General features: G+C 32.2%; 1 protein-coding gene across 12 annotated transcripts in view; it reads right to left on the bottom strand.

The window, feature by feature from the left end:
• The window catches only part of CD2AP (CD2 associated protein), a 192,871-nt gene that overhangs the window by 25,779 nt on the left and 147,596 nt on the right, over window positions 1-19,496 (bottom strand). For 9 of the 12 annotated variants that reach the window (XM_007484044.3, XM_056818369.1, XM_007484042.3 and 6 more), the window contains 4 exons: window positions 11,196-11,308; window positions 9,790-9,873; window positions 3,520-3,692; window positions 1,118-1,181 (listed from right to left, as the gene is read on the bottom strand). In XM_007484044.3, coding sequence (XP_007484106.1) covers window positions 1,118-1,181; window positions 3,520-3,692; window positions 9,790-9,873; window positions 11,196-11,308 — 434 coding nt within the window. The remainder of the gene's footprint in view (window positions 1-1,117; window positions 1,182-3,519; window positions 3,693-9,789; window positions 9,874-11,195; window positions 11,309-19,496) is intronic. The other 3 variants (XM_056818371.1, XM_007484043.3, XM_056818368.1) reach the window with 1 other exon arrangement.

Genomic DNA, 19,496 nt, shown 5'->3' with positions numbered 1-19,496 from the left:
ATGTTTTTCCATTCTCTCCCCCAAAGATTTTAAGCTAAATTATACTTTGTACTTATTTATAAGCATTTAATTAAACAAACTTATCAAGGACCAACTATGTCCTGAGCAAAAAGTGAGAAGAAAAATTTTAAGTAACTTTTAATGCCCATTTCTTATGGAACTTAGTACAAGTACAGAGTCTCTATTATATGCTAACCAAAAAAAAACTATATGGCTACTACAAAATATACACAAGTGCATAACAGGTACAACCAAAGCACTATGAAATTCATAGTAATATTAAAGTTGGGCTTGAGGAGACAACAGAATGTTGGGAAGTTAGGGGGGCAGATTTCAGGAAAATGTGAAATTTATGTATGAGATGGCAAACAGTTCAGCAGTTTGGCTGAAGTAGAGTATATGAAAGGGATTCATTATGAAATAAGGTTGGAAAGTTCATTAGTCATCATACTATGGAAGACCATAAATGCTAGGATAAGTTTTTGGAACTTTACTTAGCAAGCAATAGGCAACAAATGAAAGATTTTAAGCGGAAGAATAATGATCAGATTTATGTATAATCGCCCAGCACATTATAATGGAAGAAAAATATGGCAGGGCTTGAAAACTGGAAAAAAAATGATTAAATAAATCTACAGAAAACAATTCTGCCCCCCACCCTCCCCATACATGTGTTGTTTCCTAATTAGGATATAATTTATTGAAGGACAGGACCATATTTTCAATAATAACCCCCCCAATGTGATTTTACTGGTAGAGTAGATTAAGAAAATAAAGAAATTCCCTTCAATAATTCAAATAAGCAACTGTTTTTAATTTATAGATTTAAGAGATGCCTGAAGCATAGAGAAGTCAAGTGACTTGACTAGGATTACAAAGTCATTAAATGTCAAAAGTGGGCCTTGAACTGAGGTGTTCTTTATTGAGGCTTTCTATCTACTATGCCATGACGCCTGCCTCTTCCTCCTTTAAAAATTTAAAAACAAAACAAGAACCCCTCTTTCAAGAGTACAAAAATACCATATCCTAGATAGTGTAAGTATTCAGTATGTTTAACTCCCACTAATATTTTCATCTTCATTCTTTTTGATGACAAAATACCACAGAACTAAATTACCTCTAAGTTACTTCTTATTGCCTTCTCTTCTTCCAATTCTTTTCGTAGTTTTTCCAGTTCCTTCCTAAAAACAAAATAAACAAAAAAACTGTATAAGTGTGTGAATAAGGGAAAAGACCATCTGTCAATACATACACATTTAACATTTCTAGTCCGAAATAGCTAAATATCAATTTTAAAATTTAAAAACAGAAAAAGTTAATTAAAAAATACAACAGGAACAAGCTTTTTAATAACAAAATTAAATTTTAGTAAAAAAAGGTTCTTAGGAAGCTTTGAATAATGTCTATAAATTCAACTAATATGGTCTTCTTAGATTGATCTGTGAGACATTACTCTGTAAATATTAATAGAACTTAGTGTATAATTCAATTAAAACTGATATTGTCGATCCATTTACCAAGTTAGGACAGATTTTTACTGGGAAGAAAAGTTACTTCTAGTAGTTTAAAACAATTATTTCTTTACAGTACTTATACAACTAAAACTGATTTTTTAAAACTAAAATGCTATGAATTTCTTGTTTATAATTCAAATGTACTTAGGTTTACATATATGTTGCTCAAAACACAACTAATGCTTTAACTAAGTTGTAGAAAAGAAAATCTTAAAAACTATCAATGCTTACACATTTATGAATGTTCCTTCCTCTCAAGTTTGATAGCTCAGTTCACTGTGGCACTAACACTGGGTTCTTAAAAACTATGCCAGCTGCATAAATCAGGCACATTATAACAATCTGACTGAATAGTTATATGGCCTATTTTTCAAAGGTTGGCTCAGCTAAGCTGGAAAAGGTTCATCATCAGGAAAATAATTTTTTCAGTTACTGAAACTAATTATGAGCATCTTTTAAGGTGCTGGGGGTAACAAGCTATCTTTGGATGTATATCTAAACAGATGAAATTATAGATTCTTGAAGCATAATGAGTTGGTTGTTACTGTAATAATAAAAATAGCCTGAGTTTATTGATTTAAGGCTTGGTCTTCCTATCTCATGTAGTCTGAAAGTTAAGCAGTCACTCACAGGCCTGACATTCCTTCTGATTTACACATTAGCTTTGATCTGCTTTAGTCTCTAATTTGGGCCCATTTTAGCCTACAAATGTTGAACTTATCATATTGGTGCTACATTTACTAGACACCTGACTGGCTTTAATCCTATCACAACCCAGAATTTCTGAACTCAAGAGATCCATCATCCTTAACCTGTCCAGGATTAGGATTTTAGGTATGTGTGCACCAGGTCTGGCCACATTTTATTAGGAACAAAAATACCCTGACAAATACAAATCCATAAGCCAGGATTTCCTGAACTTTTAAAGGTTACCATATATTTATGTGTTTATTTTTGTAACATTGCACAAAATGTTGGATTTCTATTTCAAGAAGCCAAATTTTAGATCCAAAAAAGACATACTCTTGCTACTCTAGGTAAGAAATATTTCTTTAGAGTATCAGTCAACTTGCAAGCATTTCTGAAACTACTATATGCTTAGCCCAGTTTAGAAATTAGTGCTTATTGCTTATAAGAAAAATGTTGTGGCTCCTTAAAAATATGCTGTTTTTTAGCTACATTATTTATTTCTTCTTCCTTTGGGGAAGGAAACATAAAAATTGTCATAAAAAAAAATCAACACTACTACATTTTGAGGTAGTTCTCATAATGTACATTGTAAGAGAAAGCTATCGATAAACTTTATGAGAAATAATTTGAATAAGAAACTTTTAAAAGTACAGAGGTTGCATTATTTGAAGTCTAAGGAAAAAGAACTATTCTAAATCTATAATTTTTACTAAATATTAAAGGGGACATAATATCTCCTGTCTATAAAAAGACTACAAAGGGGGCAGCTGGGTAGCTCAGTGGATTGAGAGCCAGGCCTAGAGACAGGAGGTCCTATTTTCAAATCTGACCTCAGACACTTTAGCTATGTGATCCTGGGCAAGTCACTTAACCCCTAATACTTAGCCCTTACCACTCTTCTCCCTTGGAACCAATACACTGTACTGATTCCAAGATGGAAGGTAAGATTTAAAAAAGAAAAAGACCATGAAGAACAAAGCAATGTAAATATCTGCAGGAGGTAATAATTGTTTAAACATTCCATTCTCTGCAAGAACACGTTTATTACTCTTTGATTCTGTAATACAGGTTAACCTACAGACAAAAAAATAAGTTTTGCTTTAAAATTATGCAGATATGGAGGATAGCATTAGAAAGAAGTGTTTTGAGTATGTGTTGGATTATATGTATATGTTCTCTTATATAAATAAAATATCTTAACCTATTTTCAGGGATTACTTAAAATTTGGGGAATAGAGGATTAGTTCTCCAATATCCCTTCTGCCTCCAACATACCAGAACTAAGTAATACTGAAGGAGAAAAAGCAAGACTTACCCATGTTCCTTTTTGATTACTTCTACAACACACAATAACTCAACCACTTGTGTTCTGAGGTCATCTAGTACATTTTTCTTCCCTTCGTCAACTTCTTTTGTTTTGGCATCTACTGAACTAAGGAGAGTTGCTCTAGGAGTTGAAGCTGAAGCTGCTGATGGGTACGCAGGTGTCTGAAAAGGAAAACAAAAAATAAAACAAATACTGTAACACTTAAAGGAGGAGTTGTTTAAAGAAATAATTGGTGTTCATAAGAAGCTTACTAATAAACTTAAGATATTAAAAAGATGTTTACAGATGGAAAAAAGAACAACAGAATGAAGACAAAGGCCTTGTAAGAGTAGTGACAAAGGTGCTAAAAGCTCAGAATTCTCAACAAACATAATAAGGGTTTACTATACATGGTACCTTTATGCTAAGTTTTAGCCATTCAAAGATAGTCCCTTCCCTGTCAGGGGATGTATTAGAGTGGAGTGATGGCTATATGCAGAGAAAGAAATCCAAAAACATGTAATTTCAAGAGGGAAGAAATATTATTGACTGAGCAGAATAAGGTAAAGACCATTATAAAAGGTAGCACCCTAACCTGTGCTTTGAAGGAAGCTAGGGATGCACAGACATGAAAGTGAGAAGAGCATATCAGACTAGAATGAAAAGAGGTTGAGGAAAACTTATGCAAAGGTTAGGAATGCTAAAATGTCAATTTTGCTGGAACAGAGAGGATGTGAAGAGGAATAATGTAAAAGACAAAAAGCCAGACTGTGGAGGGTTATTAATGTTTGGCAATATAAACTGAGGCTGGTGAAGACAATAGCAAGGTTTTCTATGGAGGAGTTGAGTAGCTGCCTTATTTTTTTGTTTGTTTTTAACTGGGGAATTTTTTAACTTTAATTTTTTTAAAAAGGAGAGAATCACTGCTCAAGGTGGATGGAGAAAAAAAAAGATGCTGGAGATGAGGTGAACTCAAGCTAACCTCATCTTCCTTTTTGACAGGTAGAAATAGTTCACCTTAGTTTCAGTAAAGCATTTGGCAAAGTCCACCATGTCAGATGGGAAGATATCAGCTAGGCAATTGTATAGAAGAATGTTTGGGGAAATAAGGTTGAGTCATGGGTCATCACAAAGAGTAGTCACAAGTAGATCCATGTTAACACAGAAAATGGTCATTAAGGGAATGTCCTATTTATCTGTGCTTGGCCTTATTATATGGCTTAATATTTTGTCACTAGCTCAGATACACACAAAACATTTATTAAATTTATTTACAGATGACAACAGGCTAGGAGATAAAACATAAAATATTATAGAGGGGAAATGTCAAGCTTTCCAATAGGTTTCAAATTTATTATCTTAACAAATATATAACAAGGAAGACATGACAAGAAAAGGCCATCTAAATGAAAAAGATGTGAAGGTTTTTAGTATATTGCAAGCTCCATAAGTCAACAGTGAAACACCACAGTTCAAAAAAGCTTCTATAATCTGTGGCTAAATTAAGAGAAGCACAGCATTCAAAATAAAAATCTTGCTATTATACTGCCTTCAACAGAAAATATGGAGAATATTGTTAGTCTGTTCACCAAATTTTAGGACTTTTGACTCACTTGGTTGATTTTACTCTGGGCTTTTTCTATTAACAGGAAGATTTTCAAAGAGTAGTAGCAAGAGTTAGATCTGGAAATGATTGTGATTTAAAATCAAGATATTTGCAAAACATTATTACAAAGGAATAAGGGAAGACAAAATATCTCTGACAAGCTAGATGTAAATCAATTTCGTAGGAAAAAGTACTTGGAGGTTAAGTATGGGATAATACCATTTTAAGTGTTACAAGTGAATAGTTTAATATTTTGAGTTATTTCTATGAAAATATTTTCAGAAGTGGAAGATGCATATTCTGGCTAATAATAAGTTAGCATTAACATGATGTGTCAAGGAAGATTATCCCCTCCCCTCCCTCCTGAATAGCTTGACCTGACATAACACAATTGCGCCAGGTTTGCATCCCTCAATATCAATAAAAGTCAAGGCTTTGGGCTTGGGGGCAGGGTGGGGTGGGGGAGGGAGAGAAGAACTGAGAAGAGAAGGAAGAAGTCAAAAGTCAGGAACAGGGCAGGCAGGTGAAGGGAATGAGGAAAGAGACTTGCAGGCCGGGGACCAGATGGTCAGGTTACTTATAGAAATGATTGTCTACCCTTTCCAATAAACTTTATAAAATATATATCTGGGCAGAAATATTATTTCAATTCTTACAATGATGCCTTAAGGTTTCCAAAGCACTCTACAAATATTATCTCATTTCAACCTCACTACAACTCTAAGAGGTAGGTGCTATTATTAGGGCCATCTTGCAGAAAAAGAAACTGAGACCAAAAAAAGTTAGAAGACTTTTCTACGGTCCCAGAGGTAATAAGTGTCCAAGGCCAAATATGAACTCATATCTTCCTAATTCCAAGTCTAGCACTTTATTACCAATTGGTTGTCTCTAAGCTCATTATAACACTTAAAATAAAACAGAGAATAAATAAGGTTTGAAAAAAAAAATCAAAGACCATTAAAGGGATTTAAAAGATGATTTATATAGTTAAAAGAAAAAGGATAGTTTTATAGCACTTAAATGATTCTACTTATAAACAACTTTCTTATAACATAAATTGTGAAAAATAAAATAAACCTATCATGAAAAAAGTCTTTAGCAAGAGAGGTCTAAGGGCATCTTTTATATGCAGCATAACCAAGTTCCCATTCTTGCTTATCTCTTAGCAAATAATTCCCTGATTTCATCGATTTAGAAATGGCTAAGTGGTTCAGTGGATAAAGTGTTAGAATTGGATTTGGAAAGACCTTTGAAACTTAGTATCTGAAGGACCCTAGGAATTCTCTGCCTAGGAGGTTCTCTGCCCTCTTCAGTTTCCTTCATTTGTAAAATAGGGATTGTGATAGGGTCTACCTCCCAGAGTTGTTGGGAGGTTCTAATGAGATAATATCTGTAAGCACTACATAAAATACTAATTATTATTATTTATTCTTTAGCAGAACATTCCCTTATAACAATTAGTAAGATTTCACAAAATACTCAAATATCAATTAGTGAATACTCCTCCTACTACATTGTTGAGGGCATATTCTCTCTAAGAAGTATAAACCTATTCAAAATGAATTGGTAAAAAATTTCCTGTAACCATGAGTCATTAAGTTACTTATTTTACATTTAAAAAACCACTGGCCTTTTACCCAATTACAAATATACTACAAGATAATCAGTCAATAACTCAATTTATAAACATTTATTAAGTGACTATCATGTGTCAGGCACTGTGATTTAGAGGTGTGTATACAAAAAAAAAAAGCAAATGACAGTTCCTACCCTCAAGGAGATTACAATCTAAGAGGAGACACACCATTAAAATAAAGAGTGGCTTATAAAGGCTTCCAATAAAAGTCAGGATTTTTATTGTGCATACCCTCTTTGAGCTAGTAATACCACTAGTGGGTCAGTATACCAAAGAGACTGTAAAAAAGGGGAAAGGACCCACTTGTACAAAAATATTTATAGCAGTCCTTTTTGTGTTGGCAAAGAATTGGAAACTATGAGGATGTCCATCCAATGGGTAATGACTGAACAAATTGTGGTACACGTTGGCGATGAAATACTATTATGCAATAATAAATGATAAGCAGGATTTCAGAAAAAACCTGGAAAGATCAACATAAACTGATGCAGAAGAATAAAAGAAGAAGAATCAAGAAAATATTGTACAGAGTAACAGTAATACTGCACAATGATCAACTGTGATAGGCTTAGTTACACTCAGTGATACAATGACTGGGGACAATTCTGATGGACTTATGACAAAGAATGCTATTCACCTTCACAGCAAGAATATTTGGAGTCAGGTGCCCTTTACAGTTTTATTTTGGGGTTTTGGTTTTATATGAGTATTCTCTTACAATGACCAATATGGAAGTACGTTTTGCATGATACATGTATAACAAAGATCAAATCTCCAAGAAAGGGGAGGGAGGAAGACAAATTAGATCTTATAATTTGGGGAAACATATGTTTTAAATTGCTATTACATGTACTGAGAGAAATAAAACATCTTTGAAAAAAATAGATGGGATGTTAGTTGGGTCTTATAGCAATTTGGCGAGTGTGAATCTTAAAAATTCTCAGACCCTACTTAATAAGATTTGGTTAAGACCATTTCCCATTTTAAACAATGAAGGAACTTAGATTAGGAATGTGAGCCCTCTACTCCACCCCTACTTAAGCATGCTTTAGGGGAAGAGACTCCTTGCTGAACAATGAAAAATACTGAAACTCATACTTATAGTAAGGCAAAAGTTCTTAGGCTGTGCCTATTTTTAGATCTAATACAAAAGGGTGCTAAGTACCTATAAAGGTCAGGCAACTTGTAAATTTACAAGGAGCAAAGAGGTGAGAACTTACTCAGAGGGTTTTTCAGGTGTGAACTTAATCAAAAGTTTAAGTCTACTCAGGTGTGAATTAAGAATGGTCTGTCCTTTGGAAAAACATCTACTGTGATTGGTAGATGTGAGAACTTAGGATGGGTGAAATAGGAGAAAATTCCCTTTAAAAGGAGGTCAAAAAGGATGTCTCGGGAGATTCAGCTGGGAAAAGCTGAATTGGAGGAGGCAGCTGGTATCTCTCTGAATACTAGAATCTTGCTTGGACAAATCTTGTGGTGAGTGGATAAAAGACTGACTGATCTCTCTCTTAGGGTTTTCAGCCTAGGCTGGCTCAGGCTGGTGTCTGTCTGTCTGTCTGTCTGTCTGTCTGTCTGTCTGTCTCTCTCTCTCATTAATTCCTCATTTGTATTAATTAAAATTTCTATAAATCTCTATAAAACCCTCTATAAATAAAATCTCTATAAAACCCAGATGACTTGGGTATATTTAATATTTGGGAATTTTCCCCTGGTGACCACCTTATATTTGATTTAAAGCAAGACACTGTCTTGAAACTATATTTTCTGCAGTCACAATTTAAGCCAACCACTCTTTAATCTATAATAGTTTATGACTCCAACTATTTTAAATGTTACAGGAGGTGAGATGGATTGGAATAGGTAAAGAATATCAGACATAGGGGTCAGTCAAGAGTCATTAGAATACAGAATAGGTATAGGAGAGTAAGAGGTAAGAAGGCTGAAAAGGTTAGAGGTGACTGGGTTATAAAAGGCTCTAAATGCCAAAAAGGGAATTTTGTATTTGCTCCTATAAACGCAATAGGAATCATTAGAATTTACTAAGTAAAAAGGCTTGTGTTTTACAAAAACCAATCTAGTGGCTGAATGAAGGATGGATTGGAATGGAGAGAAACTTTAAGCAGCCTAGCCCTATAGCTAGCTACTGTAATAATCCAGGCATGAGAGCCAATCCCTGGGTGGTATTACAAAGATGATGTATTCAATAGATGTTGCAAGAGATACAGAGGAATTCAGGATGACTTTAAGGTTATGGGCCTAGGAGGAGGGTCTTTGGTCTTCTTCACAATCCTGAAACATTTTACAGAAGAATTAAATCTAAGAATGGATTTAGGGAGGAGGAACAAAGGGCAAAATGTTTTTATAATTAAAAAGAGCCTTACTATCTTTATATATAAAGACAGAAGTTTAAAAGTGAATTTATCTTTATTTTAAAATGTATGTTCCTCCTTCAATGTGTGTAGCTCTCAATATTGTCTTTTTTAAGTGTTAGCTATACATCTCAAAGTTTAAGCCGACCCCCCCTTTCCTTTCCCTTCCTGCCAATAGGAGGCAGTTATGGGAGGCTCAGAAGTGGACATAGAGAACATCCTAAACACTTTAAACTTATTGTTGTTACTATTACTTATTATTAAAGTGAGGCAGCAAGTATTTCTTCTCTTTAAAATGCCCTCCTCTCCCTATGCACACACCTCTTGAAACCTTTCCCATCTTTCCCCTTTGTAGATGAATTTCATTGGAATGTTTGTTTTGCTTAAACTAAGTGTAATGCAATTTTGTAATATTCTCATCTAGCAAACAACCCAAAAAATGCCGTACATTTTATCCAACAGCTGTATCTCTGAGGAACATTATTTGCAATCCAAATCTAGTCTTTGTATGAATATAATAAATATTCAGCTAACCATCAAGGAGGGTAAAAATGTTACAGCTCTATTTTTCAACCTTTTGATTCAAGTTTTTCTGCCTCTTACTCTACTACAAAATTCCAGAAATTATGACAATGTTGGCAGCCACCTTTTAAACAATAGCAGCTTACCTTTTTAACTTCTGTTGGTTTTAATTTGGCACTTTCTTCTTCACCTTTCTGAAACTTTAAGGTTTTTTCTGGGCTTTGAATTGGCTACAGAATTAAAAAGAAATTTGGGGTAGAACAGAAAAGAAAAAGGAGACAGATCCTGAAACAAACCCCAGCCCAAGAAAATCATTTGCTCTTTTCAACTCAATTGTTAGAATCCCTATTTCAATGGTGTTAAACGAATAAACTAGTTATACTAAACTAATTACAAATTTTGAAGGCTGGTTCCTGATAATTGAGTTTTTCTAATTGCAGACTTTGAAGAAAATACAGTGGTGAATATATACATTAAACAAGATACATTAATAAGATCATCATGGCATAGTAGAAAAAAACAAAAAAGACTAAATATAGGGAGACTTAGGTTTGAATGTAATCTTCAACATTTTACTAAATGTCTAATCTTGTGCAACTAATTTTTTTTTAACTTCTATTACCTTAATTATCCTTATCTGTAAAATGGCAGTACCTCCCACCACAAAAAAAAAAATGCTGCATAAGCCTAAAAGAGCTATAAAAATGCAATTTTTATTATTATTTGAAATGACTAGGTTATTTTCAAATGTTCACAGACTATAGCTACAAGAAAACAGCATTAAAATTAAAATTACATCTCACATACATATTTTGGAGGTTTCAGGATTTGTATTCCTTTCTCCCTTTGTTCTGAGGAAATAAAGTTAAAGTGACTGTTTTTAAAGCTCAGAGCAAGATGGGCATGAGCACATTACCAGAAGGTCTGAATCAGGCTAGATAAGCTAGTCTCCTGCCCTGATGTTATTGTGGTTATATTCATTTTCAGGGAAGCACCCACAACTCTGGGTTCCCAACTTTTTAATTCTAAATTACTGTAAATTAAATGACACCATCTCTATCTGAACCCCATGAAAAAAGATGAGATAAATGAAACAATATACATAACTTTTTGGTACTTTAAGGGTTACAAAGTGTCACATATATCATGTTATATAATTCTCACAATAAACTAGTAGCATATTACTTCCATTTTAAAGATAAAGAAACTGATAAAAAATATCTAAAAAAAAAGAAAGAAAATTTTGGTTATCTACCCTAAGTAGATCAAGATAAGATCTAGATTAAAATTTAGATATTCTGAATCCAAAATTAGGGTATACTCATTATACCATAACAAAATCACTTCTTACTCTTACTTTGCTTCCTTTAACTTATAAGTCTGTGGGTTCCACTTGCTCACATAGGTGTGTTGGCTCAATCATTTGAATTGGGGTAGGTGTGGGGGGGAGGGGGGTGGTTGGTAGAGGGAAGTAGTAGAAGGAATTCTAACTGCTATTGTTACTCTTACATTTTCTAAGTAATTTGCAGTTTAAACTGAGTAAATAACTCACACTATGAGCGCCATTGAAGCGACCAGGTAACCTCCTCCCAGGCATCTTCGGTCTATTTGCAGTAAGATGTAAAAGGTTTTCGGAGGAAGCTATGTCATCAAAATTCACAACATCTAGAGGATGAAAACAAACATATAGGCTCAATCATCTGTCTTATTAGTCATAAAAGCAGATTAGTAAAAAGTAAATGAAATTTGTTTTAAAAAAACTACAAACTAAAAGTATAACATTACACCTAATGATTCAAAATTGTACTACAATTTTCATATACATATTGAAAACAAAATCATCTCTAAAAACAAAGTTTAATCTATTCTAATTCAACTAACCCAGAAAATAGATTTTTCTAATAAGATAATATAAAGTACATGTACAGAAACAGTCTTTAATAAAGTACTTTTGGGCAAAATAGATACAGAACAAGTCATGATCCACAGTTACTTAGAAATAGTAGCACAAAAAAATTTGGTATATAGTAAAGCTTTATTTTGTAAAAACAAAAGACAAACAAAAATAAAAACAAAAATACATGCAAAAAATCATAAGCTATTTTAAAAAGTGAAGCATTAACTACTATGCATCTCAAAACAAAGGAAAATATGGATACATAAAACCCCATTTAAAAATACCAAGCCTATAACTTTAGGTTGACATGAATTCAAGTTACATTTACCACAAACTTTGGCATTTTTTTTCATTAGATGCTTCATTTGTTCTATATACTTAATTTCATTTTTCCCAAGTATTCTAATAATTTATTTCATTTTAGCTTAATATCCATGTCCCCAGTAAGCTCCCATCAACTTTTTTTCCCCCTTTTTTGTAGAGGGGAGAATCTAGAAAACCTGAAGAGAACACTATTTTAAAAACCATTTTTATAGTAATAGTAATCTTTCATTTGAATAAAACTGATTATTTTTCCAGCTTTTTATTCTGATTATTTTATGTATTCCATCCTGGGTACTTTACTCTGCTATATTAAACATAACAAAAAAGGCACTTTGATATCCTTATATGTTTTGTTTTGATTCTATTAATAACTGCATTCAGATATAAGTAATTGTAAGCCGTAATGAACTATATATATACACTGTAAAAAACAAATGAAGATTTGTGGAGGTATTTATCATCAATTAATTTTTAAAAAAATCTTCAGTAGAGATGTACATATAAAAATTTATAGTAATAAATTCCACTGCTAAATAGAGGCGCTATATGCAAAAAAAGTAGAAAATATATTTTCTCTATTTTGAAGGCACAAATTTACTGTTGCAACTGCTAAATGTGTTTTGATGAATAAAACCATGGTAACTACTACAATCAATCATTTTGGATCTGTATTATTTTTGAATGCATATTTGAAACAATTAACAAAGTAAAAAGAAAAAATAATTAAGAGTAAAGAAGGAAAAAATGGAAGGACGAACAAAAAATAAGAGGATGACTTATCAACATTGCATGTTATATTAAAAATCACTTTCCATGTAACCAATAACTAACAATAACAATAACTCAATCTTTCTTTATAGCTGAACAGTCTTGGCACCTTTCTTGTCCTCAGGTTAGTATAAAAAAAGTACACCCTAAACTTAGGACATTACTTAATGAAAGAATGCTATCCTACATTCATATCTGTAAATATACTTTCGATAAAATCCTTTTTAAAAAATCCTTTAAAATATTTAAATCCTTAAATTTTGTTTATGAGTAGCAACAGCTTGAATGAGACTGGCTAATATGAATCATTTAAGTACTTTTGGATTACCTAAATTTCTGTTTTGCTGCTGTGGAAGACAAGGTTAAGTAACATTGACCAAAAAGTTTCTATAATTTTAAAACTAAAGATTTAGAGATGTTTGAAATTATTTGGCATATTTTTCTCTACTTATAGAAATGTTTCTAATTGATTTGATTTTTCATGAAAATCAAAAATGTTAGCATAAACAATGACATATCATAAAAAGACAAATCTACACATACCTATTTCTACTGAGTATACCATTTTTTTTTTAATAGAATAGCATCTTACCAAAATGGAGAAGGGTAGGGTAATTTCCTGACACGTAAGAAGGGAAACATGGCAAACAGGATAGGAAACAAAATCTGGAAAGAAAAGTCAAGGATAGGAATGTCTAGAAAAAAGATTCTGAACCCAAAAATTATTTTACAAAGCAGGAAAAAGAAACATTGGTAGAAGGAACAGCATAGCTTCAATATTTAGCATATTGATTATATATGGTATTACATACTAGGCTTAAGTAAGAACTATTTTTTATTTGAATTTTATCATTTTATTTATTTAAATGAGCCTGCTTCAATAAACTACTGCTAGAGGTTCAGAAGTATACAAATTTAGATAGAGAACAAGATGACCTCAAAACACTGATTTTATTTTTAATACAATCTAATACAATCCTGATAACTACAACTAGATTATGTATGATTGATTTCTTAGTATGATACCAACAAACATACTGACAGATTTCACAATATTAGAAAGCATGACATACTATTTTTTTAAAAAGATGAGATATTGAGAAGTCTAAAAAATACAGAAAAATGGACTGTCAGATTTCCAATGAAAATATGCTCATGTCCCATATCATAATCCCAATAACTTGAAAATTCACAAAAATAAAGTCAACTACTATTAGATAAAGAAATTTTAGTGCTACAATGTCTATGTGTACCTATCTCTATTTAAAACCAGTGAGGTTATATAGTGTCCTCTTTTATGAATTTAAAAAAAAAACAAAAACCTTGTATCTTGCCTACCACCTTAGTAATATGATTATACTGGGAGGAAAATGACTGAACAGGAGTTTGATTCATTTTCCCTACCCAACATCAAAATAAAGTAAATAAAATATGTCCTTTCAAAATGATCTTTTAAATTTAGAAGGCTCTTTTTTCTGAGGGAAATGCATTTAAAATACTTTAAGCACTGCTGATTATGAAAAAAACATATCAAGTGCAACCAATACCAGCATCAATTTTTTTTAACTTTTAAGGATTAATATTAGATTTTCCCGCTTATTTTTAAGACACTGGAAAGCAATATTATTCAAGAAGAGACATAACTTCTTGGTAATATTTAAACCATGAGAATTCTAATAAACTTCTATAAATACTATATTCTATAAGTTTGAAAAGAGAGTGGGAACATAACACAAGTGAGGTTCAGTAATATGCTTTCACACATAGCTAGAAAGGATCAAAGGCAGGATCTGAACACAAAACTTCAAGCCTAGTATATTATATCCACACTAAGCTGTCTTTATGTCATAATACCCCAAGAAAAAAATACTGTGCTTCACAGAAGGAAAAAAAAAGTGAGAAAAACTAAACATGGCATTTTTCCTAGGATAAAATGAACCATAAAAAGTCATTATGGAATAGTGAATGTAGGGTTGAGTTGGAGACAATGAGACCTGGGTTCAAATTCTGTCTCTGACGCTTATGAGTTACCTAATCACTGGCAAGTCACTTAAGTTTTGCTTGAAGACAAACTCCCTGGGATTTTACTAATTAAGTCACACATCTGTTTTGGTGGAGAATTCACGTAGCCAGTAGTTTGTTATGTAGGAAATCAAAGGTGTGGGTAGGCATGCTATAAACTACAACTTAACTTCTATATTTAGATACATACCAATGTCATATACAGATATGAATCTGGGGTTTATGTATTGAGTCAAGGACTGTCACATTCACTTAATCATTATCTGTGTTCAGCTTTAAGAAAAGGTAATTGATAAAGCAACAGGCTTTTTTCCTACTTGCTTAAAAGAAAATTTCTATACATTAGTTATATTATTATCATATATTCTAAGATTCAGAGTGGTAGAAGATTTAAAGGTCATCTAATCCTATCCCCTGATTTTAATAGGTGAGAAAACAGATTCAGAAATTAAGTGAGAAAACCAAGTTCAAACAGGTAGAAAATGCCAGAACCAGGATGCAAACCTCAGATCCTCCAAATCAAGCACCCTTTACATTTTCCTGATTTTAATACTGAACAAAATAAATCGCCCCAAATAATTATTTTATCCTTAAGTTGAATGACCTAAAAGAAAATACAAATAAAATTTTGGTCATGTTTGTCCTGAGTCACTTTTCTTTTTTTTTTTTCCCTTCCCCAAATAAAATTTTATATACAATTTTTTTAGATCATTGAAATTTTCCCCAGTAACCTCCTCCCATCTGTGTCCTTAGAAAGGTAATCCACATAAACAGATTTTCAATAAAAAGTAAAAGTCAGCAAAGCTAATTAGAATATCAAAGTCTGAAAATATGTACAACAAACAACACAAATGGGACTTTCTCCTCTGTAAAGGAGCAGATTGAGGGTGTCTTCTTAACTCTTCTTTGAATCAGGATTAATTCTCTCTTAATTAGCAACATTAATTTTTTATTGCTTTATGGTTACTCTTTCCATCTGCATCATTATAGTCACAGTATATACTGTTTTCTTGGTTCTTTTTATTTGCTCTGTTTAGTTCATACAAGTTTTAGCATTTTTCTTTGTAGTCATCATTTACCATTTTTTATAGAACAGTAATATTCAATTATAGTTATGCTCAGTTATAGTGGATAGTCATGATTTGTTTAACAATTCTCCATAGATAAGCATCTACTTTGCTTCAAATTCTTTGCTATAACATTGTAATAAATTATTTTGGTGTATATGGGACTTTCTACTTATCAATCTCTGGGTCAAAGGGTATATATAATTTTAGCGTTTGTATAATTGAAGTTGCTTTCCAAAAATGGTTGTACTGATTCACAGCTCCATCAACAATGCACTATCTTGTCTAATCATTCTGTGAATTCTCCAACCTTGACTATTTCTATCCTTTATCATCTTGAACAAGTTTCAGAGTGAGGCAAACCCCAGTGTTATTCTAATTAGTATTTTTTTAAATTTACCATGGAATTGGAAAATTCTTTCATATGGTTGCTAATAGTACCCAATTCCACTTTTGAGAACTCTTTGTTCAGATCCTTTGATTCTTTTTCTTTTGGGGAATGGTCTTCAGTCATATAATTGTCTACAATCTGGCATACCAGAATCTGAGAAATATGATTCAAATGTCTTTCCCATTGAAATGCTTTCCTACTTATGTTATTATTATTATTTTTAAACCCTTACCTTCCATCTTGGAGTCAATACTGTGTATTGGCTCCAAGAGTGGTAAGGGCTAGGCAATGGGGGTCAAGTGACTTGCCAAGGGTCACCCAGCTGGGAAGTGTCTGAGGCCAGATTTGAACCTAGGACCTCCTGTCTCTAGGCCTGGCTCTCAATCTACTGGGCTACCCAGCTGTCCCCTTATTAATTTTTAAAACATAGAAACTCTTTAGTTCCATTTAGTCAAAGTAATAAATCTTTCGTACCCTTGTTTCATTAGGAATACATTTCTTATCCACAACTGTGAAAGGTACAATATCACTTCTTTTCTAACAAAATGACTTAAATATTATTCACTTAGAACTTATTGTGGAATATGACATAAGGTATTGATTCAAGTCTAATTTCTGTTAAGACAACTCTCCGGTTTTTCCTGGTAGTTTTTAATCAAATAAGGAACTTTTCCTTGAGTAATTTATATTTTCCAGTTTATCAGACTTCTGGGTTATTAGGTTCCACTATTTCTGATTCTCTCTTTTTTAGTCTGTAATTATACTACTTCTCTTTTTTTAAACTGATATCAAACAGTTTTGATGACTACTGCTTTAGAATGTGGCTTCAAGTCTAGAAGAGCTAATTATCTTCATCACTATCTTTTTTAACTTCTTTTTGCTCTGCTAAATGAATTCTATATAGTTTGGTATAGCATTAAAATAAAAAAAATTAACATTATTGCCATTTATTATATTGGCACAGCTCAGTCATAAAATGAATATTGTGTAAGCTATTAAAGTTGTTCTTATTTCTTTATGAAATACTTTTTTATAACCTTAATTTATTTTTATTTAATTAATTTAGAATATTTTCCCATGGTTACATGATTCTCATTCTTTCTCTTCTCTTCTCCCACCCCCCCTCCCATAGTCAATGTGCAATTCCACTGGGTTTTACATGTGTCATTGATCAAGACCTATGATCAGTTAGAGGCTACATCCCTGATCATATCCCCATCGACCAATGTGATCAAGCAGTTGTTTTTATTAAGTACTTTGAATCTCTAGGATTATTCAAGTAAACCATCATGTCATCAGCAAATAGGGACATTTTTATCTCTACCTATCATTATGCTTTAAATTCTTTTGTTTTCTTATTGCTGGTACTTCTAGAACTACATTAAATAATAACATGGTGAGCTGCATTTTTGCTTTTCTCTTGTCTTTTGGGGGAAAGCCTCCAGTCTATCTCCATGGAACATTATACTGATCTTTGGTTTTAGGTAAATTCCATGCCTATAGTTTGTAGGATTTTTTTTAGCATAAGTGTTAAATTTTGTCAAAGGTTTTTTCTGCATGTTTGAGATAATCATATGGTTTTAGATGTCTTTGTCTTTTAGCATGATTTATTAAGTTGATTGTTTTGTGAAGGTCAGATTATCCTTATAACCCTGACATTAATCCAACTTGGTCATAATGAACAATTTCTTAGATGTATTGCCTTGGAGGTAGTATATTTGATAGACATTTATTTTACAATTTTGAATTGATATTTTATTTTGGTATTGGTCTAGCTCTACTGTGTTTTGTCCTTCTCTGTTTATGTTTTATAAAAGGAATCTACTGTAGAGTGCTTTCTTCCTCAAAAAATTCAGAATTTGCATAGTGGCACTACTTATTCTTTAAAAGTTTGAACTAGCAGGGGCATAAGCTCCTTAGTTTTGGTTTCAGTTTAATTAGGAGTAAGAGGAAGTGGAGGTAGAGACTGAAAGAAAAGGGTGGTGGTGGATGAGAGATGGTTCCTTTACAGCTAGTTTTAGTTCTTTTCTGTAAGATTAGATTAAAATTTCTATTTGGTTCTTAATTTGTGCATTTTACATTCCTGAAGGAACTTCTTTTGTGTTTACAGTTATAGTTGCATATAGCTGAGTATACTAGGTTCTGCTACTTATTTCTCTGACCTTTCCTTTTAGTAAGATTTTTTAAGGATTTTTCAATTTTTATCATTTTACCCACCATTTCCATAGCATTTCTAATTTATGTCTCCTCTAATTTTTAATATATTTTCTTTTATGGTTATTTTAAAAGGTTTTTTTTTTGGGGGGGGGGTTGCTTTCAAATAAAAAAAAATCCTATATTCAATCCATAAATCCTCTTTTTCTATTTTGTTAATATATGACTTTTGGAATACAATTTTTCCTTGAAACCTGCATCCAAGAAATTTTAATTGTTTCATCACTATAATTTTCCTTTACATATTTATTAATGATTTCTCTGATATGTCCTTTTGACTAACTACTTAGGATTTCATTACTAAGTATTCTACGTGGGGCCATATTTTCCAAAATATCAAATGTCACAAAAAGGGTAAAATAAATTTAATGAAGATCATTACTGATGAGAGTGAAATTAAATCTCACTTCCCACTCCTCCACCCCTGCTTTAGTTTTAAATCTAATAAAAAATATCCATGGAAAATGGAAATAAATAGAACACAAGATATTTGGAAAAGTGTATAACCAAGCAGTTTTTGTATCCCACTGTGCAAATACATATACCATAATTAACTGGAGACTTAACTCTCTCTCTCTCTCTTCTCCCTGTCCCCAGACACACACACATTAATTCTCTAATATTTACATGTATTATGAGAGCTATTTCCTTAATTCGATACCCTTAAAGCTGTGGGGTGACTGAATTTTTCGCAAAACAACTCACAACTCACTTTAAGTAATTACAATTACTGTATTCTTTTAACAGGTAAACCTTTATCTTCATTCTCTGTTTTGGCCACATTAATTAAAGCATTTTGTCATCTGCTGTTCTCATTACTTACATGTCTATTTTGAAATGTCTAGTAAAGTTCAAATGACCTAACAACCATTCAAAAATTTACTTTGTTATATAAAAAAGATTATCCATCTGCATCAAAGATATAGTGGGAAAGGATTTTTTAAAAAGTCAAGAATAAAGTTTTTTTTTAAATTAATTATTAGTTTGCTTCATATGGTATAAAGAATAATGTTTTACTTCTGCCAGAAATGTCTAAACCAGACCATATTATGTAATGAATAAAAAAATATATTTTTAAAAAGTTTAAAGGCAAAACTTAAAAGAAGAAAAGATGCCCGAAAACCTATGGTCATTTAAAGACACATAAATTGAGAGAAAGAAAAAAATTAC

Source organism: Monodelphis domestica, chromosome 2 (assembly GCF_027887165.1).
Source record: "Monodelphis domestica isolate mMonDom1 chromosome 2, mMonDom1.pri, whole genome shotgun sequence".
Taxonomy (NCBI): domain Eukaryota; kingdom Metazoa; phylum Chordata; class Mammalia; order Didelphimorphia; family Didelphidae; genus Monodelphis; species Monodelphis domestica.
The sequence above is the reverse complement of the archived record's forward strand: the minus strand, read 5'-3'. Positions and strand labels throughout refer to the sequence as shown.